This window comes from Natator depressus, chromosome 6 (genome assembly GCF_965152275.1).
Source record: "Natator depressus isolate rNatDep1 chromosome 6, rNatDep2.hap1, whole genome shotgun sequence".
Lineage (NCBI taxonomy): Eukaryota > Metazoa > Chordata > Testudines > Cheloniidae > Natator > Natator depressus.
Genome location: NC_134239.1, coordinates 28688333 through 28709604, shown reverse-complemented (window position 1 = coordinate 28709604; position 21272 = coordinate 28688333). Strand labels below are relative to the sequence as shown.

Here is a 21272-nt window from a genome sequence, read left to right as displayed (position 1 = left end):
TGCTTTCTCAATCAGCTTACCACTTCATGGTCTAAGCGAGTTACCATCTCTTCCAGCTTTTGGTGACCTTTTTTCAGGTCCTCTTCTGTCCGCTTCAAGGCATTGAGCTCAGCTTGTGCACGATCCATTTCCTCTTTCATCCGCCATCTCAGTTTATCACTCACTGCTGAAATGAGAGACGCTCGAATGGTATCCTCGCTGATGGTACCATCTCTGCTGGGACCTGCAGAATAGAATTCACAGGCACAAAATTATCTCTCACTCTTTTGGATAGCTTTGTTACAGGGCCATTTGACAGAAAGTGGTTAAATCCCTGCACCTAGCTTTAAGAATATAAGATAGGAACATAAAATGAATTTTTCCATGTTAGTTAATTTTCAGAAGCAATGCAGAGGCCACAATGAAATGCAGAAAACCATACATGAACTAAATTTAAAGGTGTATCCATCCACTCAGCACACATTAAAATCTGACCGTGCTTTCAACCCTAATTTTAAAAAGGGGCTGCCCATCTCATCACCAAGAAGTGCAGTTGAGATCCACAAACAGTTAGTTTCAGTCTCTAACAGAAGGCTGAATTTATGGCAAACTCCAGAGGAGCTTAGTATAAAAGATAACATTCAAATATGTAACTATTATGATTGTTTAACAGCTGGCCTATGAATGTAAATTGGTCTTCAGATACTCTGTAGTTTGAAACTTTCTACCAACAAGGATGGATAAACCTAGTAAACAGCCAGAAGTAAATGGATACACCCCACATGTGATATTTTAAACTTAATTCTGAACAACACAGCAGATGCTTTTCTATCGGAATATAACCTTTGATTGGTGCTTTCAACACTGAAATAAGGGGGAAAGACTGAATGAGCAATAACAGAATCACATCCAAGACAAATGCTGGTTTATTTTTGATACCTTAAATTATACACAGATCATTTCTTGAAACCTTTACGATTCTGTATCAGTACTTTTAAATTTCCTATATCTGATTACATAGTAGATTCTCATCTCATTCGAATATAAATCCAAATGTAACATTTCATTTATGCACAAAAATGTTCCCAATTGAAAAGTCTCTTTCCTTATAGGTAGGTAAAAAGCAGTCCTTAAAACATTATAGTCACAAACTCCCAAAGTGCTTTCTAATCTGCAATTTTCCCCATTGTCTTCATGCAGATTAGACGGTCTTGCACATGTCCTTTTGATTTAACATGGAATCTTTATACATACAAATTCTCACACTTGATTTAACTCAAACATTATTTCCATTAACACTACTAAAAATGTTGTTTTCTTAAATATTTGTATGCCTTTAGCACCAATTATTCATGTCACACTAACATCAAAACCAACAAAAATTAGTAATATCACTTTAGTATGAAAATTGTATTTTACCTTAAACATCAACTCAAAGTGCCCCACAGCTTTCATACGCAGCCATCCATCCTTTTTCTTTCTCCCTTGATCTTTAAAATTAAAACTCTTCTTTTTGAATTACAATCTTTTCCTGGTTACTAGTCTTTTTTTTTTTTTCTTTAAGATGATCTGTGTATGAGTAACCTATTTGGGTGACAGAGAGCATCCATAAAAGACATCATGACATTGGTGTGATTGGTCCATTCCCAAATTCGGCTGTTTTTATAATCTCCGGTCCACTGAACAACAAAGTAAACTGTTGTAAATTTCTGGCTACTCTTCCTAAAGTCTCTGGGGCTGCTTTGTTCTATCAGTTGCTGTTTTATTCACTGGTTAGGGTACCCAGTTCCACAATGTCCCTTTGGAACACAGTCTCTGGTCCAAGTCTCTCCTTCAAGTTTCCTCAGATTTCACTTTCTGGTTTCGTCATCTCTTGTGAGGACATGACTATTTATTTTCTGTAGCGATATATTCATTTTTCAGGAGGTTTGCATCCCACCTTCCATATTTCTTTACTTGTTCTAGTGGCTAAATCTGACTGAAGGCAGGTGCACACAAGCTTCTTTACTTCAAAACTTGACTGTCAGGTACTGATTCATTCTTTATCCTCCAGATGATGGAAAAGTCCAGTATCACTCTTAGACTTGTTTAAGTTTCCTGTTCACTACTGAAGCGAGTTTCTTACGAAGTTAAAATTAACAGTCCAACATAACATTCGCTATGTTCACAGCTCCTCTGCCAAGAGTCTCTCCTCTTCTCTCTAAAAACGTATAGCTGAGCACATTTAAGGAAGACTGCGTAACTACCAACCAGAGTATTCCCTCTGCATAATGAACTACATGTCAGTTAAAACTCTTTGATCGATTCTTAACACGCACAGGCATATACACACTTTTCACAAAAGTCTGCACAGCACTGAGTTTTAAAAGTTTTCACAGTTCATTTTGTTGATCACTCAAGTATACATCTGAACCAAACTTCCCAAACATTGGCTATATTTAGTTTTTCAAATGTCTTAAAAGAAAGCTCTTGAAAATGAAAAAAACTTAATAAAGCAATAATGATTGAGATAGTGTGTTTCTTTGGGATTACTGACCAATTGGGAGAGAAGTTGAGGCACATTTTAACCCATTGACCTTAGAGGTCAATCTCTAGGAAATGCCCTGCATTCACATCATTGCTGTTATTTTATTTGTATTCTTTTCATTAACAATGTTTGTAAACTTAAGCACAAACATATCACAAAAGAGAAAAGCAAAAGCATAACTATATACAATTGTTTGGATTTGAATATAGTGCAAGACAAAAGTTTGTATGTTGCTCCTTCATATTCACCCCAAGCAAAAAGATCAGAACTATTTAAAGTAAATTCTAGAAAGCTACAAAGGGATAGTGAGAGTCAAAACAACAACAAGCAGGAACAAGATCCATAGTCTATGGGATATAAAATAAGCAGTAGCCTTTCATAAACTATTAAGTTACTCAGACATACAGAAGAAGAGGTACAATAGTTGCCTATTTACATAATGTAAAAAGGATTAAATCTTTCCATAAAATGTGAATATATAGCTTGAAGTTTATACTGTATTCATTCAAAAGTTGCTATAATTGGAAAAGGATGAAAACAACTGGGCGTGGGATGTTACCTTTCTAACTGCAGGCAACAAATGTAAGATATTGCATTAATGCTAGGACCCAAGATTAGACTATTGTTTTCTGTTATTACTGAATGCAATTTGTGTGTGGGGGGAGGGGAATTGTCCAAGATTTCCTTTACACCCTACAGAAATGTTGAGCATATGATGTACTTGCATTGTGCAACTGCCTTTCCAGACAATTAATGCTTAGTACGTGTTCCAGATTGTAGGAAAGCTTCCAGTCATCTTAATTAAAAATATAGCTGATTAAAAAAGCCTGTGTTAATTCAGGATTTTGTTATTTAATAATCTTATGGAAGGACTGCTGCTCAGTCATAAGAAAAATTCATTTTCCAACTTCAGAAGACTCTACGAAAATGGGAAATGCAAAATGTCAGTAGATCTTAGATGAGCGTATTTTGCAAACAACAACCCCCAAAACCCTCAAAATCAAAAAACATCATATGAAGCAGAACTGTACTTTTCATAGTTTCCTCTCATTTAAGTAACAAAAATGAGATGTTGACTGGCCTATCTTGTGTATTTGCAAACAAACATATATGTGAACCTAGAAACATGGCATTTGCTGAGGACTAATTACTGGATGGGGTTAAGGGCCTAAAGTTTTCTCTGAGGTCCTACTCTTCCCAATTGATTTCATGATTATTACCATCATTCAGCCAAAAATGTGGGGGGAAAGCCTTGCGTCACAGAGGATGCATTTTTAGCTACAACTCTCCTTTGAAAAGCAGCAATTATTAACTAACTGTTGTATATCAGGAGTAATGTTAATCTTATATTTCAGTAGACTAAGAATATGTAGCAGTGTTATAATAAGAAGTAACCATTCAGGGTCACACTAGGTATCTAACATTAGGCATTTACTTATAATAAAATTACTCAATATCTAGGGAAAGTTTTCAGAAGTTTTTCTCCTGGCTAAATTATTTTATCTGGCTTTAGCGGATAACCACGTTTGCTTTATTCACCCATTTAGAGCGATAAAGTTAGCCAACTGTAAGAAGATTCTGTATAAGTGAATTATACAATTAACTTCTATTGTAATTCAGTTAAAGCGGCCTAATTAATCTGGGCAAACAAAAGAATATGGCTAGCTGCAGCTTGGCTGCAGTTACTCTAACTCAGGGGTGGTCAACCTGTGGCTCCAGAGTTAACTCTTCAGAAGTTAATATGCGACTCCTTCCATAGGTACCGACTCCGCGACTGAAGCTACAGGCGCCAACTTTCCAATGTGCCAGGGTGTGCTCACTGCTCAACCCCTGGCTCTGCCAGAGGCCCTGCTCCCACTCCACCCCTTCCCGTCCTCTCCCTTGAGCCTGCCATGCCCTCACTCCTCCCCCTCCCGAGCCTCCTGCACGCCACAAAACAGCTGATCGGAAGGTGCGGGGAGGGAGGGAGAGGCACTGATTGGCAGGAGGGACTGGGAACAGGGGGAAACTGATGGGGGGCTACTGATGTATTACTGTGGCTCTTTGGCAATGTACTTCGGTAAATTCCAGCTCCTTCTCAGGCTCAGGTTGGCCACCCCTGCTCTAACTCATAGGTTTCACCTGGTACATAAAATGTAAGAAACATTTATAGACTCCTACAGATTACTGGGTAAGTACACTCAATTAGATCCAAAACCAATTTCCATATACTCTGCAAAAAGGTTAGATGGTATTACGTAAAAGATATTTTCCTTTGTAACAAACTTGTAAGTGCTATGTAATAATCATGATAATTAACTTGGGATGAATAATCAACGTTGTTATTATTAAACAATATAAAATGAGATTACCACAGTAAAGTGGTTACTAGGTATGTGTGACCTGTAATTTACAGTCACTAAGCAAATACTATTTTCACATGGGATTCAATACTAGCAAGTGCGAGAGAAAAAAAAGTAAACAATCATGTAAATCAACTCTCTGCCAAGATTTTCTTAGTCACTTTCTTTGAACGTAACATTAAATGCATTAGCCTTTAGGTGGATTAATAGAATTTTTTCTGCAGATCACACTTTCAGAGCAAGTAGCTATATGTCCTCTGCTAGACTAATTAATGTACATATTAAAAAGATAAAGTAAACCTTTCAATTTGTTGCAGAAAAATGTTGCATGTATACAATGCAGAAAACTTCAGTCTCTCCAATTTCATGTTGATATCCCTGCACTGAAAAAGTAATCATTCCAGTCTCCATTACAAATCACTTTAATTGTTATCTATTAAAGAATAATACACAGCTTTGCAATTTCTCTTATACTTCTGGTTTACACGTAATTACTTTGAGATACACTAAATCTCAACTGCAGCAACAGGAATCACTGTAGTAACCTGCGTGACTGGACTGTGCAACCTTTATATGGCTGAACTTTGTATAGTTTTGAAGCCCTGTTGCTGCAAGGGAAACTTCAGAAAAGAGAAAACACCCAAGGAAGCCATTTACACAGGGATAAAGTCAAGTTGTCGAAATACAGACGTTGTCATAACATCACGCATATCATACTCTCAGTGTATAGCCAAACCAAAATCTCTCAAAATTACGCAAATCACAAAGCGGAAAGAGTTTTATGAATTAGGCTAATTCCCTCAAGAGTCACATACCTCTAAAGACTAAAACTGAGAATATGTTTGGGAAAAAAAAGTTATATCTTCAAGATCACTTCCTTTACTTTTTCACTACAGGCCTCTTGACTGATGACTGTATATCCTTTCAGATTCAGTCAAGGGATTCCCATATCATCTGAAATTCATCTCAGGATAGCAGTGCAAGGCACATACCTCTCCCTCCTCAGCATTCCCTGCCCTACTGGCCAAAGTGAGCGAGTAACTAAGACCTAAAATTAAGCCTACTTTTCCAACACAGTGGTCCAGAGGGGAAAACACTCTTTTGAACCCACAAACCGTAAGAAAAACAATTAAATCTAGAGTAAATCAAACTATAAGAAAAATATTAGTAATTTTAATTTGGTGGTTATTGCATATCAAGTTACACCAAAGAAGTTACTGGATTAGCCAACTATAAAATAATTCTTAAATAAGTAAAAGGTGAACAGACTGCAAAAATTTCCATACTAAAATGTCTCAGAAAATTTCTTCCTAATTAAGTGTGCAACACTTTCAATCCTGAATACTCTGTTGTACAGTAACTGCCCCACTCAGTATTTCCTTACAGACATTTATTTTTAAAGGCAGAAGTGAAGAGAACATGCGTTCTCTGTGGATGGGCCTAAACTCTGGAATTCATTCTCAACTGTTCTGACAGAGCCAAGATTGCTGACCTTGGAGGCACACAGCAAAGCCCATCTCAAGTTTCAGGCTTTTGCCTAAGGAGAGGGTAGATACATCTGTGGTTGTTTCTTTGAAATTTGATCTATTTTGTATAAATAGTAATTTTTAAAAATTAAATGTGTGATTGTAGTCATGTAATTAAATACATTTTGGGAATCAAAACATAAAAAGTATAACAGAGAGAGGACTGGGAGAACAAAGAATGCCTGAACTGAAAGGAAAGGAACTGACCCACTATAACATTTCCAGGTGTTTGAGGAAGAACTGGAGTCCAGGATCCTGGACCTACACTGGCACAAAACTGGCAGCACAAAACAGCCACAATGCCATCTAAACGGATTGGTGAAGGATTCTTCCAACATATATATTGGTACGTATATTGGAGAAGGATTCTTCCAACATCCCCCACTGACGTGGAGTCACTGTGGAGTGTCCAACGCCACACATCCCCAGCCTCTGCTGCAGTAGGTGTGGGTTAGGGAAAAGGGGGAGTAGCCAGGGTATATCTATGCCCCAGAGATCCCCAGCTGCCAGAATAACTGATTAGGGTCACAAGCAGCTAAGACATAAATTAGAGCAGTCTTAAGGCTGCTCTAATGTATAAGAGGGAATAGCCTGGTCCCTGACTGACCTCAGGTTCAGAGGAGTTGTAAAGGTGACATAAAACCAACTTTATCCCCAAGCTGTAACGATGGCTAAGTGCATCCTCTTGATTAACACATTAAATTAATCAAAATGTTCCAAACAAAGTTTTACAAGCAACTAAATGGGCTTTCTCTCATACCAGTTTCTAATCTTGACTCTTTCTCAGAAGCCTAACCCCCCCCATACAAAAACATCCAATTCTTCCAGTCAAGAATGCCATTATACTTTATGCAAATCAGCATGCAGGTTGTGTGGCAAAAGGAGCACGATACAATTATCTGATCTACTTTATGAGTAAATCCTTTTTCTAAATAATCAGTCTTTGAACTAGTACTTTCGCTGAACCTTTTAAAATCAGTACACTCGAACCTTTCTTTCATTTGTCAGCATCTCAGACATAATAAAATCATCAAGGTAGTGCACATCTTTGTTGCGCAACAGAACAGATCTGTTTCTGAACACATCATGGGTTCAGACTTATTTATTTTTAAAATAGTTGGGTTTTTATAGCATTGTTTTACTTGAAACTGTTTTGGCTATCTTCTCTGAGATAGCCTACGACAGTACCAGAAGAAAGTTTAAAAGCAGAAAATAGACCACATAATCACAAGCTAATAGTCAATGGGCTGATACTTCAAGCAAAGACTTCTGCTGTCAACCATGTACTCCAGATAACACAAGAACCGGAAAGACTGACCAGATGCAAGATCAAATCTAATCTGAGATTTTGAACTCTGAAATCAAGAGCATCAGAAAATACTCTAAGATGGGTATATGCAGATATTATTTACATCAGGAATCAAATATATTTTTCACATCGGATTTTGCAGTGCTATAAAGCTGTCTATGTTAACTCCAAATAAGAAGAGACCTGGGTTTAGACCAGCATTGATCTCTACAGCTTCTGTGTCTTAAAGTTACAGATTAATATCCGGAATGTTGCAGGTAAAGGCAATGCCACAAGTAATGGGCCAAGAACACCTACTCTGCACCACACTGAATATACCTTGGCCAAGAATTCAGTGTATCGCTTACCTTTTTGATGCACAAAAGAGTTTTATAAGAGAATAACTATAAAAGAAAGAGTCCTCTTCTGGGATGCATATATTATTTAAACTTTTCCAAAAGGTTAAGACTGAGCTGCTAATCTGAAAATAATAAAGTTCTACTCTAAAAATGATATGAACTATTAAAATTTAAGCCAACAGAAGTTGGAAGGCTGTTACTACAGACTCTAGCCTTAACAGTGTATGTATTAGCTATGCTTTAAATCAGTATTTGCATCTTTGTGCCTGTGTTAGCTAGATTCATTTGGTTTATGACAATACATCTTCCATAACTATACTCTAGCACACTTACTTTGAACTTTCTGGTTTTTCTAGTAAAAAGAATGCTATTTTAAAGCAGAAATTACAAGTACTCTGATGTTACTGATCAGTAAATTTCTGGGGGCGTAAATCAAGTTTACCTAAATTATTAGGTATTGGAAATTGTTTGTTTTTAGACTGTTTCCCAAGGGTTACTCCATGAAAGTCTACATGGAATTTAGGAACTCTTCATTAGTCTATGTTGGGCTTAGAAACTATACATTAGGCCTCTGCTTGTCCCCCATTCTACTGCTATCCCTGCTCCCACAGATCTTAGAAGCTATATTCCAAAGCCCATGGCTCTCCCCTCAACCTTTCCTTTCTCCTGCTCCCAACACAAAGGCTTCTCCCATCCAGTTATTTCAAAGCCTGAAGCCACCCAATTGAAACAAGGATAATAGTAAAAAAAAAAAAAAAAAAAAAAACAACTCATGCAATACCTATATTATCAACTCACCAAACTCTGCTAAATGAGCCAAAGGTACACACCCTCATCCAGGTCAACAGAATAAAGATGAATCAGGTGTTTTTAAGCCAAGTCATTTTTAGTCACAACAAGCAACAAACGAGAATGTAGAAAACTTTTCAAGAAGTAAAAACTTCTCTTTTATGAGTTACCTTATCTACCCCATAAATACTAGAAAGACGTACGGCATATTGTGATAAATCTGTTTTACAATCCCACACGTTCAGAAAGTCGTTTAAAACTACTGAAAAACGTACCTTAAATATCATCCCTTAAGTATCATCAATATTTCTGATCATTAATTTTTCATGATAGAAAAATTATAACAAAGCAATGCCAGCTTTATATTTTTCACCAAGTAGTAATGGACTCATTTAGCATGTGTTGCATGTTAATGGTTCTATGCAGGATATGCAGCACAAAGTTCTAAACCTAATGGCACCTATTCAGAGCCAGTAGGCATTACTGTTTTATTTTATATATAAAACTTATACAAGCTTCTTGTACAATTCATCTATTAATAGACTAAATACCCCTCGTGTAGAAGCTGATTTATAGATTATTAAAAAGATGATGTTGTCTGGTTCATAAAAATGTATATACAATACATTTCATTTAGGTGTCATTTCTAGCTCATGTCACTCAGGCACTTTACTGGTCAATAAAGACATCTACAATATTTTGTTAAAAGTTGTAAACACCTATCACATGTGGCAATGAAAGTATGTGAAACGGCACATAAACCAAAAGGAATTTCTCAAGGATGCTTCAATGCTGAGGAGACAGGACTAGCACTTTCTACAGGAACACCGTAGAGGGGAACCAAACCCTTTAATTTACAGTAACTGAATATAAATCTTATTATTTACTGAAGTAATGAGTTATATACATTGTTTTATTATATTGCAAAGATTTTACCATCACTTTTATATGAAATTATTTGTGAGGTAAGGGATGGGCAGAAGGGGAAAAGAGAAAGCAGTGGGTTATGGTAGCCAGGAGAGGTTTAAACATTCTTAGCCCTGTAAAGTTTCCCAAAGGAACAAGAGAGTATACTCACTACCAGACAACTGTAATTATGAGAAGAAGTGAATTGTAACCATCCAGACACTCAGATCATGAATGTGAGATTTCACAAGATTCTAGTCACTCCTTTTAAATATAATATACATTTATAAAGCAAAACCAAAGTCAATGTTCAATACTAGCTGTTTTCTGAAAATCCCTTATTTAGGACACTTTTGTACAAGACATTTTAATAATAAACCAGGAAGGAAATATTAGGGAAGACATCTTAATCTTAAAAATGGAAATTCAGACGACAAAAAACGTTAATGAAACAGGAAATGGTGGATTTCTACTAACTCCTTGCACATGTAAGGTTTCATTTTGAAACAATCTCAATGTGGCTCCTTACAGAGCATGAACCCTTAGCATTTTCTGTCACTTCCATAATTAGCCCAGCTTTGGGAAGATTTTTATGGCACATAGCCATTAATCCCTAGGAGCACTCAGACACTTAACCTTTACTAGGCAGAGTCTGGTTTCACAAGTGACCTTACAGCAACTTCAGACCCGTAACAGAATCAGAAGGATAATGAATGGGACAAGACTGAAAAAAACTGCTTTGAAGAAACTGAAATTAAGCTCACTAATCAAAAAGCCTATTTAAATGTCACAGTATAACAAATAAAATGCTGTACACTTGATCCCTAATGACATACTGCATGTTATGCTTATAAGTGTGACCTAACAGGACATTTTAATAGTCCTTCATCTATACAAGCCACAACACTGTAGCAGCAAGAAACAAACATTTTTATGTAAAAAATTAAGATCCGCAGTTGAGAAGAATACCAGTTCCTTCCTAAAAATGACTTGGGACTACTTACTTGAGAGGCCGCCTCTGTTCCCCTGCCATTTGGCACAACTGTCCCCTCCAGCCTGTGAGAATGTGCTGAGTTGAGTGCTGCTTTGGATGATATCCCAGCCAAGAGGGGGAAACAGGATGAGTTTAGCAGGGAGGAGCAGGCTACGCTCCCTGCCCTGGCAGCTGTGTTCCAAACAGAGCTGCAGCCTGATCCCTCCTTAGAGAAGGTGAGGGCTGTTGTGGCCAGTCCAAGTTCTGAAAGCCCTCTTATCTGAGGAATGCAGGGAGAGATTCCCATGGAATAAGCAACTCCTTTACAGGGAATGGTTTCCCCCAGGGGAGACAGAGACTTGGAGTACCAGGAGACAGTTAGTGGTGTCCCAGAAGTATCACCTTAAGACGTTAAACTTCTCCGATGACATCCCTTTTTCAGGACATGGGGAGATCCAGCACACGAAACACAGGCTGTTGCATAATTTTTACTGGCCTAGAGTTTTTGAGACAGTCAAAGAATACTCAAAACCATGTGATTCCTACCAGAAGTGTAAAAAGCTCAAGAAAGTGTAAAGCAGTCAAGGGCCACTACGATAATAGAGGAACCTTTTTTGAGGCTGACCATGGATACTGTGGGACCCCGTAGTAAGATTGACACCATCAGCTCAGGATTAAACAAAGACTGTGAATGGCTAGCCAACTACAAAAGCAGTTTCTCCTCCCTTGGTGGGCACACCATAACTGCTAGAAGAGGGCCTTATTCTCCCTGATTGAATTAACCTCGTTATCCCTAGCCTGATTCTTGCTTGCATATTTATACCTGCCTCTGGAAATTTCCACTACATGCATCCGACGAAGTGGGTATTCACCCACGAAAGCTTATGCTCCAATACGTCAGTTAGTTAGTTAGGACTCTTTGCCGCTTTTTCAGACTGGAAAGAAATTCGTACTAGGGGTGATAGATTATGCTACTTGCTATCCTGCAGGACTGCAACTCTGTCCTCCGTAGAGGCAGGCACAGATGCTGATGCTCTCTTGTCAATTTTCAGCAAGATGGGCTTCCCCCCCAGCAAGTTCCTCAGGGGCTCATTTTCATATCAACCCTACACAAGGGCTTACGGGAGAAACATGGGGTCAGACACTTGTGGGCCTCTGCATATCACCCTCAAGCCAACGGACTGGTGGAAAGATTTAATAGGACACTTAAAATGATGCTGGAAACTTCTGTAGAACAGCAATCGCATGATTGGGACAAGTGTTTACTGTATCTACGTCTGCCTATAGAGAAATTCACTAAGAAACCAGTTTTCCCCTTTTGCACTGCTCTTTGGAAGGAGGGTGTGGAACCCTAGAACCAAGTGAAGGATGAGTGGGAGCTTAAGACCTCTCCTGAGGGGGAAGCAGTAGAGTATATATTGTCCTTCAGGGAAAGGCTCACAGAACTCCTGGATTTTGCTTAGGAGAACCTAGTTAAAGCCTGAGAGAGAGAGAGACAGACAGAGAGAGACTGAGACTGTTTGGTATGACCACAAGGCACAGGCCAGGTCACATGGAACAGGGAATAAAGTTATGGCACTCATTCCAAAGTGGCAGAATAAACTCCAAGCTGCCTGGGAGGGGCTCTTTAAAATCATCAAGCAGCTCAGTGAGATAAATCATGTTGTCAAGCTGGTCTAAGGCAGGATGCATGCAAGTGATCTGACAGCTCAAAAAATCCTACCTCATGAAATGGTGATGCATGTACATCTACAAGTAACCAATGTAAGTAGTTGTCAGTTTATGCATAATCAAACATGCAATAAATCAAGCAAGCATAACATTATTCCCATTTCTACTGGCATGAAACAGGCAGATTAACTGTGCATCTACTCAAACTTAACTATAGTGGAGCTGGCCCTCCACTATAAAACAGATGCTACGTAGAGAGTCTGAAAACAGAGCCTTAAAATGAAGTGCTTTTCCAGCCATAACTATAATGCAGTTAGTACACTGCAGTGAAGAGCAAAAATCAAGTGTGATTATTTTGAAGAGCAATGTGAACTAAACTTTTGAACCCTGCCAAGAAATATAATAAGATAGAGGGGAGGGCTCAAGGAACCTTTCCTGCCATGGCAAGTCTTGCACAAGTATCAGGGCAATCTCAATTCCCATGCTTGGGGAAGCTAAGGGATTGTTCCTTCCCTGCACCCTTGAGAGTGCTTATGGTTCCAGAGAAGGTGGAAGTCAATGCAACACCCCCTCTTTGCCATGTACTCCAATGGGGAACTTCCCCTTCCTCCCATTTATGCTTATCCCCAAGTAGAAAAAAACATTGTTCCATTGGGGTGGGCCATGTGGGCCACAGGCTGGGAGAGGAAAACTGGTCATATCATCCTGTTGGATAGTACACCCTCTGCACTCCTCCCTCTCTGCACCAAGAAGAAACTCTGCATGCCTGAGGCACAATCCCTTCCAAAGCTCTCCCTAGGATGGGACAGCAATGCACTCTCCCCTGCTAGGGTTTGTGGCTAAATGCCATAATCTAGCTAGAAGGATGCTGTTATGAAGAAACTATTTGATCACCCTTGGATAGAAACATCTCCCAAGCAACAAAGGCTAATGCAAATCAAATGCAAAATTGCAAATACATGTTCAGCATGTACATGTCAGCAAATTTCCAGTGACTATCTTCTAGCCCCAGATCAGCTTCAAGGGTACAAATTTACGCAAAGAATCTATCAGAAAACAGATACACTTGTTGAGACAACTACACATTTTCATTAACATGAACAGAAAACTCAGACCACCTATTTTTGATAAAACCAACTAAAATAAGAACAGACGCTAAAGAACCTAATCCCAACAATCAATATATTTGCACCATCTTTTGAGATATTGTCTCCGTTGATTAGATAAAAGGATTACTTACCTACAGACCAGAACAGGAACTCCAACAGAATTCTGCAAACTAAAACAGACCCCGCAGAAGATGTTTACATGCGCCGTGTGCATACAAGCACTCACAGGCAAACTTGAGCAAAAACACCCAACAAGACAATGGTTTCTGCAAACCAATCTCAGTAACTCCAAGAATACCACCAAATGGAGAGAATACGAAAGAAATCTTGACAACATACATTCGCCACTGCTATCGCTTAACAGCAAACAACAACATTTACACAATTAATGCTATGCACCTTAAGTACTACATTTTGACCAAAGGTTGAAAGATATAAACCAACAGATACTCAACCGCAGTGATTACTAAATACTGACTGTCTGCCTTAACAAGAACTATAGCAACAAAGTCATACTCAGTCACAAATACGTGTTGATCAGGCTGAACTATTTGTATTATGACCTATTGCCCTTTTTTTTTTTAACGTCTTAACTGAGGTATTTAACTTTGATGTGCATTTAAACTTTTTGAAATATACAGACTAAGTTAGAAACTGTTATGAAAGTATTTTTAGTATGTTTTAGTACCGAGTAACATTTCAACAGGCTGGAGTTAATAGCCACAAAGGCACTTTATCTCAAAAATGAATTTGTAAACTCACATCCTTCCATGTCATGTGTTCATTAAAACACCACAAGATCACTAAAAAGTAAAGGCTACAACTTTATTTGTAAAACACAATCACCAAGTTATACAAATTAAATGCATTAATCATCAACATCGTTCAACATCAAAAAGGTATAAATATGACTGTAGACCTCGCCAGAGTGTAGGTAATTTCCATCGGGGAACATTCTATTCCAAGTGTAGGGTGCAACACGTACCCATGCCATACATGGTGGAAGTGCTTCTAAGTCCTTGATATGTACGTATTGAGCAGAACCTTTCCCAGTGCATGAGGGAGTCAGCCCCAGTTCCTCTAAAGGTTACAAATTTTCCCTGTACAGCAGGGAAACCTTCAGAGGTATTCAAGAACAGAGATTAATACTCAAATAAATCTTTTCCAATATCCCTACTGCAAGCTTCACCAAACTAACTTTTAGCCTGCACAGTGTCCTATATTCTATTACTTTTGCCTTAGAGTCCTGTATACAGACTTTGGTGTTTTCTACTAAACTGTGGCTTCCTTATTCCTCCTCCAAAAAGTTGGCAAGGCTGGGAATTTGAGTAATGTAAGACCAGAATAGTAGAGAATAAACACTCCTCCACTCCTAGTACTCACCTCTCCCCTGCCTCTGACAAGTGTCCTTTTGCAGGCAATTCCCTGCATAACCAGTATCTTTCTGGATGAAGACTTGATTAAAGAGAAAATGGGGAGAAGGGGCACCTGGTAAGGTTAAAGCAATTCCTTTCTCAAGTCCTGTCATAAAGGGATTTCCAAATGCAAATTGCTGCATCAAGGAGCTATCAAAATACTGACAGGAGTCTTCATTTAAGAAAATAAAATGGGTTCCTTGACCAAAACTACTTTAAATACAAATTAACAAATGTTATGTAACACATATCTGAGACAGGAGAGAAGATGGAGATTTTTGAAATATTAAAATTCTTTTCTACAAAATTTAATTTTTTAAATCTTAACTATATGGAATAATATATTTGCCAATACGTTTCACAATATTTTGTTTTGTAGTAGCTCAGCACTCCCAACTAACAAAATTAAATTTTAGTGCTGGTTGGCTATATGCAAAAAATAAATTGTAAACCAGGCCCAAAGCTTTTTCCCTACAACAAACATATAAATATACTGCAACAATTACTGGAAGGAAAATGCTGCAGTTTTCTACATGATCGCTAAATTAAAGAGACACTGTCAAGCAGTTTATAGCAATTTCAAGACAGAAAAAACCTGAGTTTCAAGTGAATCAGTCAGGCAGTTTCAAAGAAAAAGAAAATACACAATATAAGAAAGTTTTAAACGGCTTCAGTTCTGAAGAAGCAAAATAAAAGCAAGAATGTTTCTTACTGTTCTGGAGCATCGGACACTTTTGCCAGGGCTACACTGCAAACATCAAAGATATTGGGCGCAAGCACAAAATTGTTAATTTTATGCTTTGTTAGAAAGAGGAAAACTGCTGGAAAGATGGAAAAGGACAAAACTGGTAAGAAAAGAATCTGTTTTCAACCATCTTTAGAAGAACCAAAAATACTATACTTTAACAAATTCAAGTCTATAAAAATAGTTGGTTATTTTAAAAGGACATTATGTCAAGAGTCTATACCTTCACAGCAACAAGACTGAACTTCTACAGTAACTGTCATCTGAACTGTCAAATGCCCCTCTGAGGTAATTATTATGTATTTTACAGACAGGTAAACAGAGGCATGGAGAAGTTAACTGACTTATTTCCATAATAAAATAGTGGCAGAACTAGGAATAGAACCCAGAAGTCTCAACTCACAGTGTCCTGCTCTGTCAGACAACCTACCTTCCGATTTTACATTTTTTTAAAGTTGCATATTGTGTCAGAAAATGTCATCATGAATATGTCCCTACAGTTCGTATTACTGTATCTCTAATAATGAAATGCTTCGAAAAGTTCACTTATTATACCTTAGGTCCTATCACAAAGCTACCTACTACTGAACGATTTTGCACACAGAAGATAGTGTATTAAAAAAAGGGGTAAAAACTATTTGGCAGTGTCCCTTTAAACAAATTACATAAATTAATCATATGAAGCTCAAAATAAAATGTTAAATAGACCTTGCAGAACAACAAAGTTTAGCATCTGGGAATAACATTTCATTTTAATAGTGGGGTAACAAATATTATGTGCCACAAACACTATTATCAATCTCCGAAATGTATTCAGCAACCAGTACTGTTTCTCCCACATGAGCGATGGCAACTCCAAACACTACCAAAGTATCCCCATATCATTGGGAATCCTCCTATAGTGTATTCCCTACCCCTGGTGAGGTTCCTACGTCAAAACATGGCCAATAACGTCAAACTTCCTCCAAAGTCATATCAAAGTCTCCAAAACACTCAGTAAATCCAGGTTGAAGACATCAGTACCACTTTGAGATAAGAGAACACCATCTAGATGGAATAAACCCGGAGACTCTGGTACAAGGGAATCGTGTCGGATCACACACCCTCCAATAAACTTCATAAAGTTGCCAATTTCCCTATTGACTTTTTTTCTGTTCTTATCCATGAATCTATAGGTCTCTTCTTGGTTCCATGCCTTTCGGGGCACAATGTTTGACCAGACCAGAATGACATTCTTGAATGTGTGCTTGATAAATCCTAAATCTTTCTTAATTCGGATTATAAGATCCACAAATTTTGTTGTCCCCAGATCATTTCCTCCCAGGTGTATCACCAGCACATCAGGATCTGGCAGACGCCTTCGTGCATGAAACAGAGTGGGTATTAACTGATCCCACATCATGCCGCTCTTTCCTATCCAGTGCAATTTGGCATCCTCCACTCGAATGCCCAGCTGTGGACCAAAGCTTCTTACGAGTGCCCGTTTTTCTGCCCAGAAAACATACGAATGACCACAAATCCATACCTGCTTCTGCTTTCTTCTGGCATCTGCTATTAAGAGAACACAAACAAATATTAATGCTTTCGTCTGGACTCCACCTTTATAAATTGTATGTGGCCTAACAGCCCCTCAACTCCCTTAAACGTGGCTCACTCTGCCATACTCCATACTTTGGAAAAGCCAAGACCACAAGTGAGGCACATGCATAAATCCTAAATGTGTCATATTCAACCATAATCTGGGAGACCAAGTCTTCTTCCAGTATCTGTTTAGACAAATGTGTCCCCTCACGTACATGAAGAAAAATTTACCTTCCTTCAGACGTCTTTGCTGGTAATTAGTGCCTGTACTGGATATAAAAATCTACAGAAGGCAATCCATGTTCATGTCCCTTTGGAATGGTCCCACAATGGCAAATATATATTCTTTATCTCCTATCGTGATGAAGGTCCTGAAATACACTAGGTCAGAGGTTCTCAAACTGTGCTCCGTGGACCACCAGTGGTCCGCAAGCTCCATTCAGGTGGTCCGTGGATAGTTCCCTCTAAGATGCGCGCCTGGGTGGCTGCACATGAAAGAATGAAGGGCCACCCACCTAATTAGTGGAGCCGTGCAGGCATGGCTCCACTAATTAGGTGCCTGGACCCTGGAGAAGACGCACATGTAAGGTGAGGTGGTGGCCTTGGAGGGGACTAAGGGGTAGGTGGGAGGGGGCAGTGGGATGAGAAGAGGGGGTGGTGGGGGAATTTGAGATGTGCAGGGCTACGGCAGCCAGAGAAAGAGGCGACTTTCCCCAGCTCCAGGGCTGCGGCTGCTGGGGAGAAATGGCCCTCCTTCCCATCCCAAGCTCGGGGGCTGCTGCGGCGGGGGAGAGAGGGCACATCCACTGCATTAGAAAAGTAAAACTACGGAGATGAAAATATGAGTTGTGTGCTTTTATTTGTAGAACAAAAAAAGTTAATAATTAAGTTTTTTTTAATATAGCACTTTTATCCAAAGTGCTTTACAATAGTTAGTTAATGGTACAAACAACATTTGGAAAGATCATTAAGTGGTCCGCCGAGACCCTCAGCAATTTTCAAGTGGTCTGCGAAAAAAAAAAGTTTGAGAACCACTGCACTAGGTCTTGCCAGAGCTTGAGAACTTCACAGACTTACTCAACCCCAAAACACCCTCCACCCCAACCATCAGAATAAATGCTAGCTTCATTGTTATTTTGGGAATACTGTTGCAAACTTTCCCCACAACTAACAGGGGGCCCAAAACAACAGATGTAAGGAGACCACTCCTATTAGATGGCTGTCTTTTTCATGCAACTCATCCCCTCTTGCTAATCTAGGAGACTAATATCAAATACTGGAAGTCACCCAGCTTTTCAAAGAATAGTAGTCCAGACAGCTGAGGAAGTACAAACATATAAGCATAAGAGCCAGCCTCCTGGGTACTGCTGCTCAAAAGGTTCAGTGCAAGAAAAGACGATCAAATAGCCCGTGCATTAAATCCCATGCCGACTTGTACATATCAACCCAACTCCCATCTCTCTCTTCATTCATTTGGCTGGTGGACTGCATTACCTTCAGTTGCCACATCATCCCATAGTTTCTGAGTCTCCTGGTAACCAAAGTGAGTGCTTTTGGTGCTGCCAATACAGTCTGGCATTTAAAGCGGCAATTGCTATAGCCACTTCAGAGGCCAGCAATACTGCAACAAGGACGTAGATTGGCATATGGTGCCTTCGGAAAGAGATACAGTTTGAGCCCTCCATTTAAATGAAATATGCCCCCCTCCTCCCAGGATAGCACTGCTGATTCTCAAAAAGTAGGACTCAAAAACACCACAGTCCCAATCCTTCACCATGACCCATATAGTTCCCAAAACAAAGTGAAGACCACAAAGGATTTTACAGTGCAAACAAATATACATCTTGTGTTGCAAGAAAAAAAAGTCAACTGCTTACCCTGAGTTGTCAGATTAGATTTACATTTTCCTCAGGTACCTCATTCAAACCAGTTTCAAGATATAATTTTGTTTGCCCAATACATAATTACTATACAAGGGATATAATAAAAGATACTGCATTTCTAAATAAGAAAGAGCACATACACACTTAAAACTTTTTTGTGTTTTCTTGTTTTTACTTATGGTACTTATTTTGCAGGAGACAAAGGCTGTAAACATATTACAAGTGATTGCTACTTCACACACAACGTTTGGAAGGAACTGCTATCAAACTAGAGAGTTATAGCTCTGTACCTCCACTTACTAGATGGTTCTCTTGGATCAAATCAAATGAATCCAATAGATAACTAAAATAAGGACAACAGTTTTTTAAAACAAACAACAAATACACAGAGCAGTGCACGTGCAATAAAAATGTCACAATTTATCAAATGGGGAAAGAAAAATGTAGGGTGGCTATATGCATTGTGCTTCAGAAAGTCCACAAATCAGAGACTATGGATAGAAGGAAGACAATTTACCAAGTTCCTGACTGGAGGAAACAAAACACAATGGATATTTTTCAATACATGTTAAATGGTATCTCTGCTGAAAAGTTCAGGTTTTAACTACCATACAAGTACAATGCAATTTATGTCTGCTTCATAAATGTGATATTCCCCCCCCCGGTCTACTTACGTCTGGAACCTTCGCTTTCTCTAGAACTCAGAAAGAGAGATACTTTCAAAGTTACTCACCAACAGTAGTCACAGGAGGCTGAGAAGTGTAGTGCTGACCACTTGTTGTCGCTGGAAATGGACCACCAGGTGGATAAGGGTAGCCTGGGTAGCCACTTGGTAAAGAAAGTTATATTAACGTTACTCAAGAATTTGCAGAACATCCACGTACATCAACTTTACATTAAGTTTTCCAGTGCTAAACTTTTGATTCCAAAACTTTTTACAAAGTTATCATACTAAAAGAAAAAGAGCAAGTTTCCTTTTCAAATATAATAAGCCACTTTTACAAGTAAAGGTAATAAACTGCTTCAAACTACAGGCCAGTAAAGACTTTACTTTCTTCTTCTCCTTCACAGGATACGCTACTAATATAGCTTAAAGATGTTTTTCACAATTTCTTGTATAATTTAAAATGGTATCATTATACTTGTGTCTCTGACAAGTTATTTGCTGGTCATATGTTCTGAATGTTTCAAGTTTCCTTCAATTTGATTAATTTATTTTATCATCCTGAAGAACCACTTGGAACCATAAATATTTAAAGAGAAAGTATTTACATACTAAATTGTATTAGAGTTTTGATTGGCACAATGATAGTAAGTAACTGTTGTACAGCTGTTAAACTAACTTTTTATTTTGTTTTTTTGTTGTGTAAAAAGCAAGTGTTAAAAGTTCATTTATCATCATGTAATAAAAATATTAGAGTAAGGTAAAAAGTCTTCTGTCACAGTACCATTAAGAATTTTTGTGGAAGGAGAGGGAGACAATAAATACACAGATATTAACAACAAATTCATTCATCAAGGCAGTTGACAGTTTGGGCAGATGACATTTAATCTGTCTTCATTTATCCTCAAAATTGAAACTAACTATCATCATAGGAAGTGTAAATCTTATGCACTAACTACCAGGATTAGGCCTTACTGATCTGTACCTATCACTTACTTGTAGTAAATAGTCTTTTAATTATAATTTAAAAAATAGTATTAGAGACAATTTCCCCCAAATATGATAATTTATGGCTGTTGACCAAGAGGGATTTTTAAAACTGAGTAATAAATGAAAACTTAATAAAAAGAGGCACAAAAGATCTTCATGATGATGTATTACAAGAGGAATTTAGCATATTTATTTTTTGAGACTGTATTATCTTTTAGGTCTTTTTAACATGCATGAAGCGCTCACGGGAGAAGAGCATTGTATCAGTCAGAAAAATAAATGCAAGTCTGCCAGAAGTAGTGACACGTCTGCCGCTCCTCCTAACAAGATGCTACTCTCCGAAGCACAATTTTGTTCATACAGCAATTCTATACTAGACGAGCATAGCAATAATAAAAATAACCAAGGATTCCAGCCCAAACAGATGCAAGATAAATGACTGCATGGCATACTTACAAAAGGTTTACATTCAGTGCCACCCCATGCTCCAAAAGGGAGTGAATGAAAGCCCTTTGAAGTCAAAGT

The 21272-nt window shown here is 38.3% G+C and overlaps 1 protein-coding gene across 2 annotated transcripts in view; it reads right to left on the bottom strand.

Moving 5' to 3' along the window:
* TSG101 (tumor susceptibility 101) overlaps positions 1–21272 on the bottom strand; it is a 47301-nt gene that overhangs the window by 6241 nt on the left and 19788 nt on the right. Inside the window, exons 7-8 of one of the 2 annotated variants that reach the window (XM_074954880.1) lie at positions 19827–19921; positions 21–223 (exon numbers count right to left, since the gene is read on the bottom strand). In XM_074954880.1, the coding sequence (XP_074810981.1) occupies positions 21–223; positions 19827–19921 (298 nt within the window). Of the gene's footprint in view, positions 1–20; positions 224–15296; positions 17181–19826; positions 19922–21272 lie in introns of those variants that run through there. The other variant, XM_074954879.1, reaches the window with a different exon arrangement.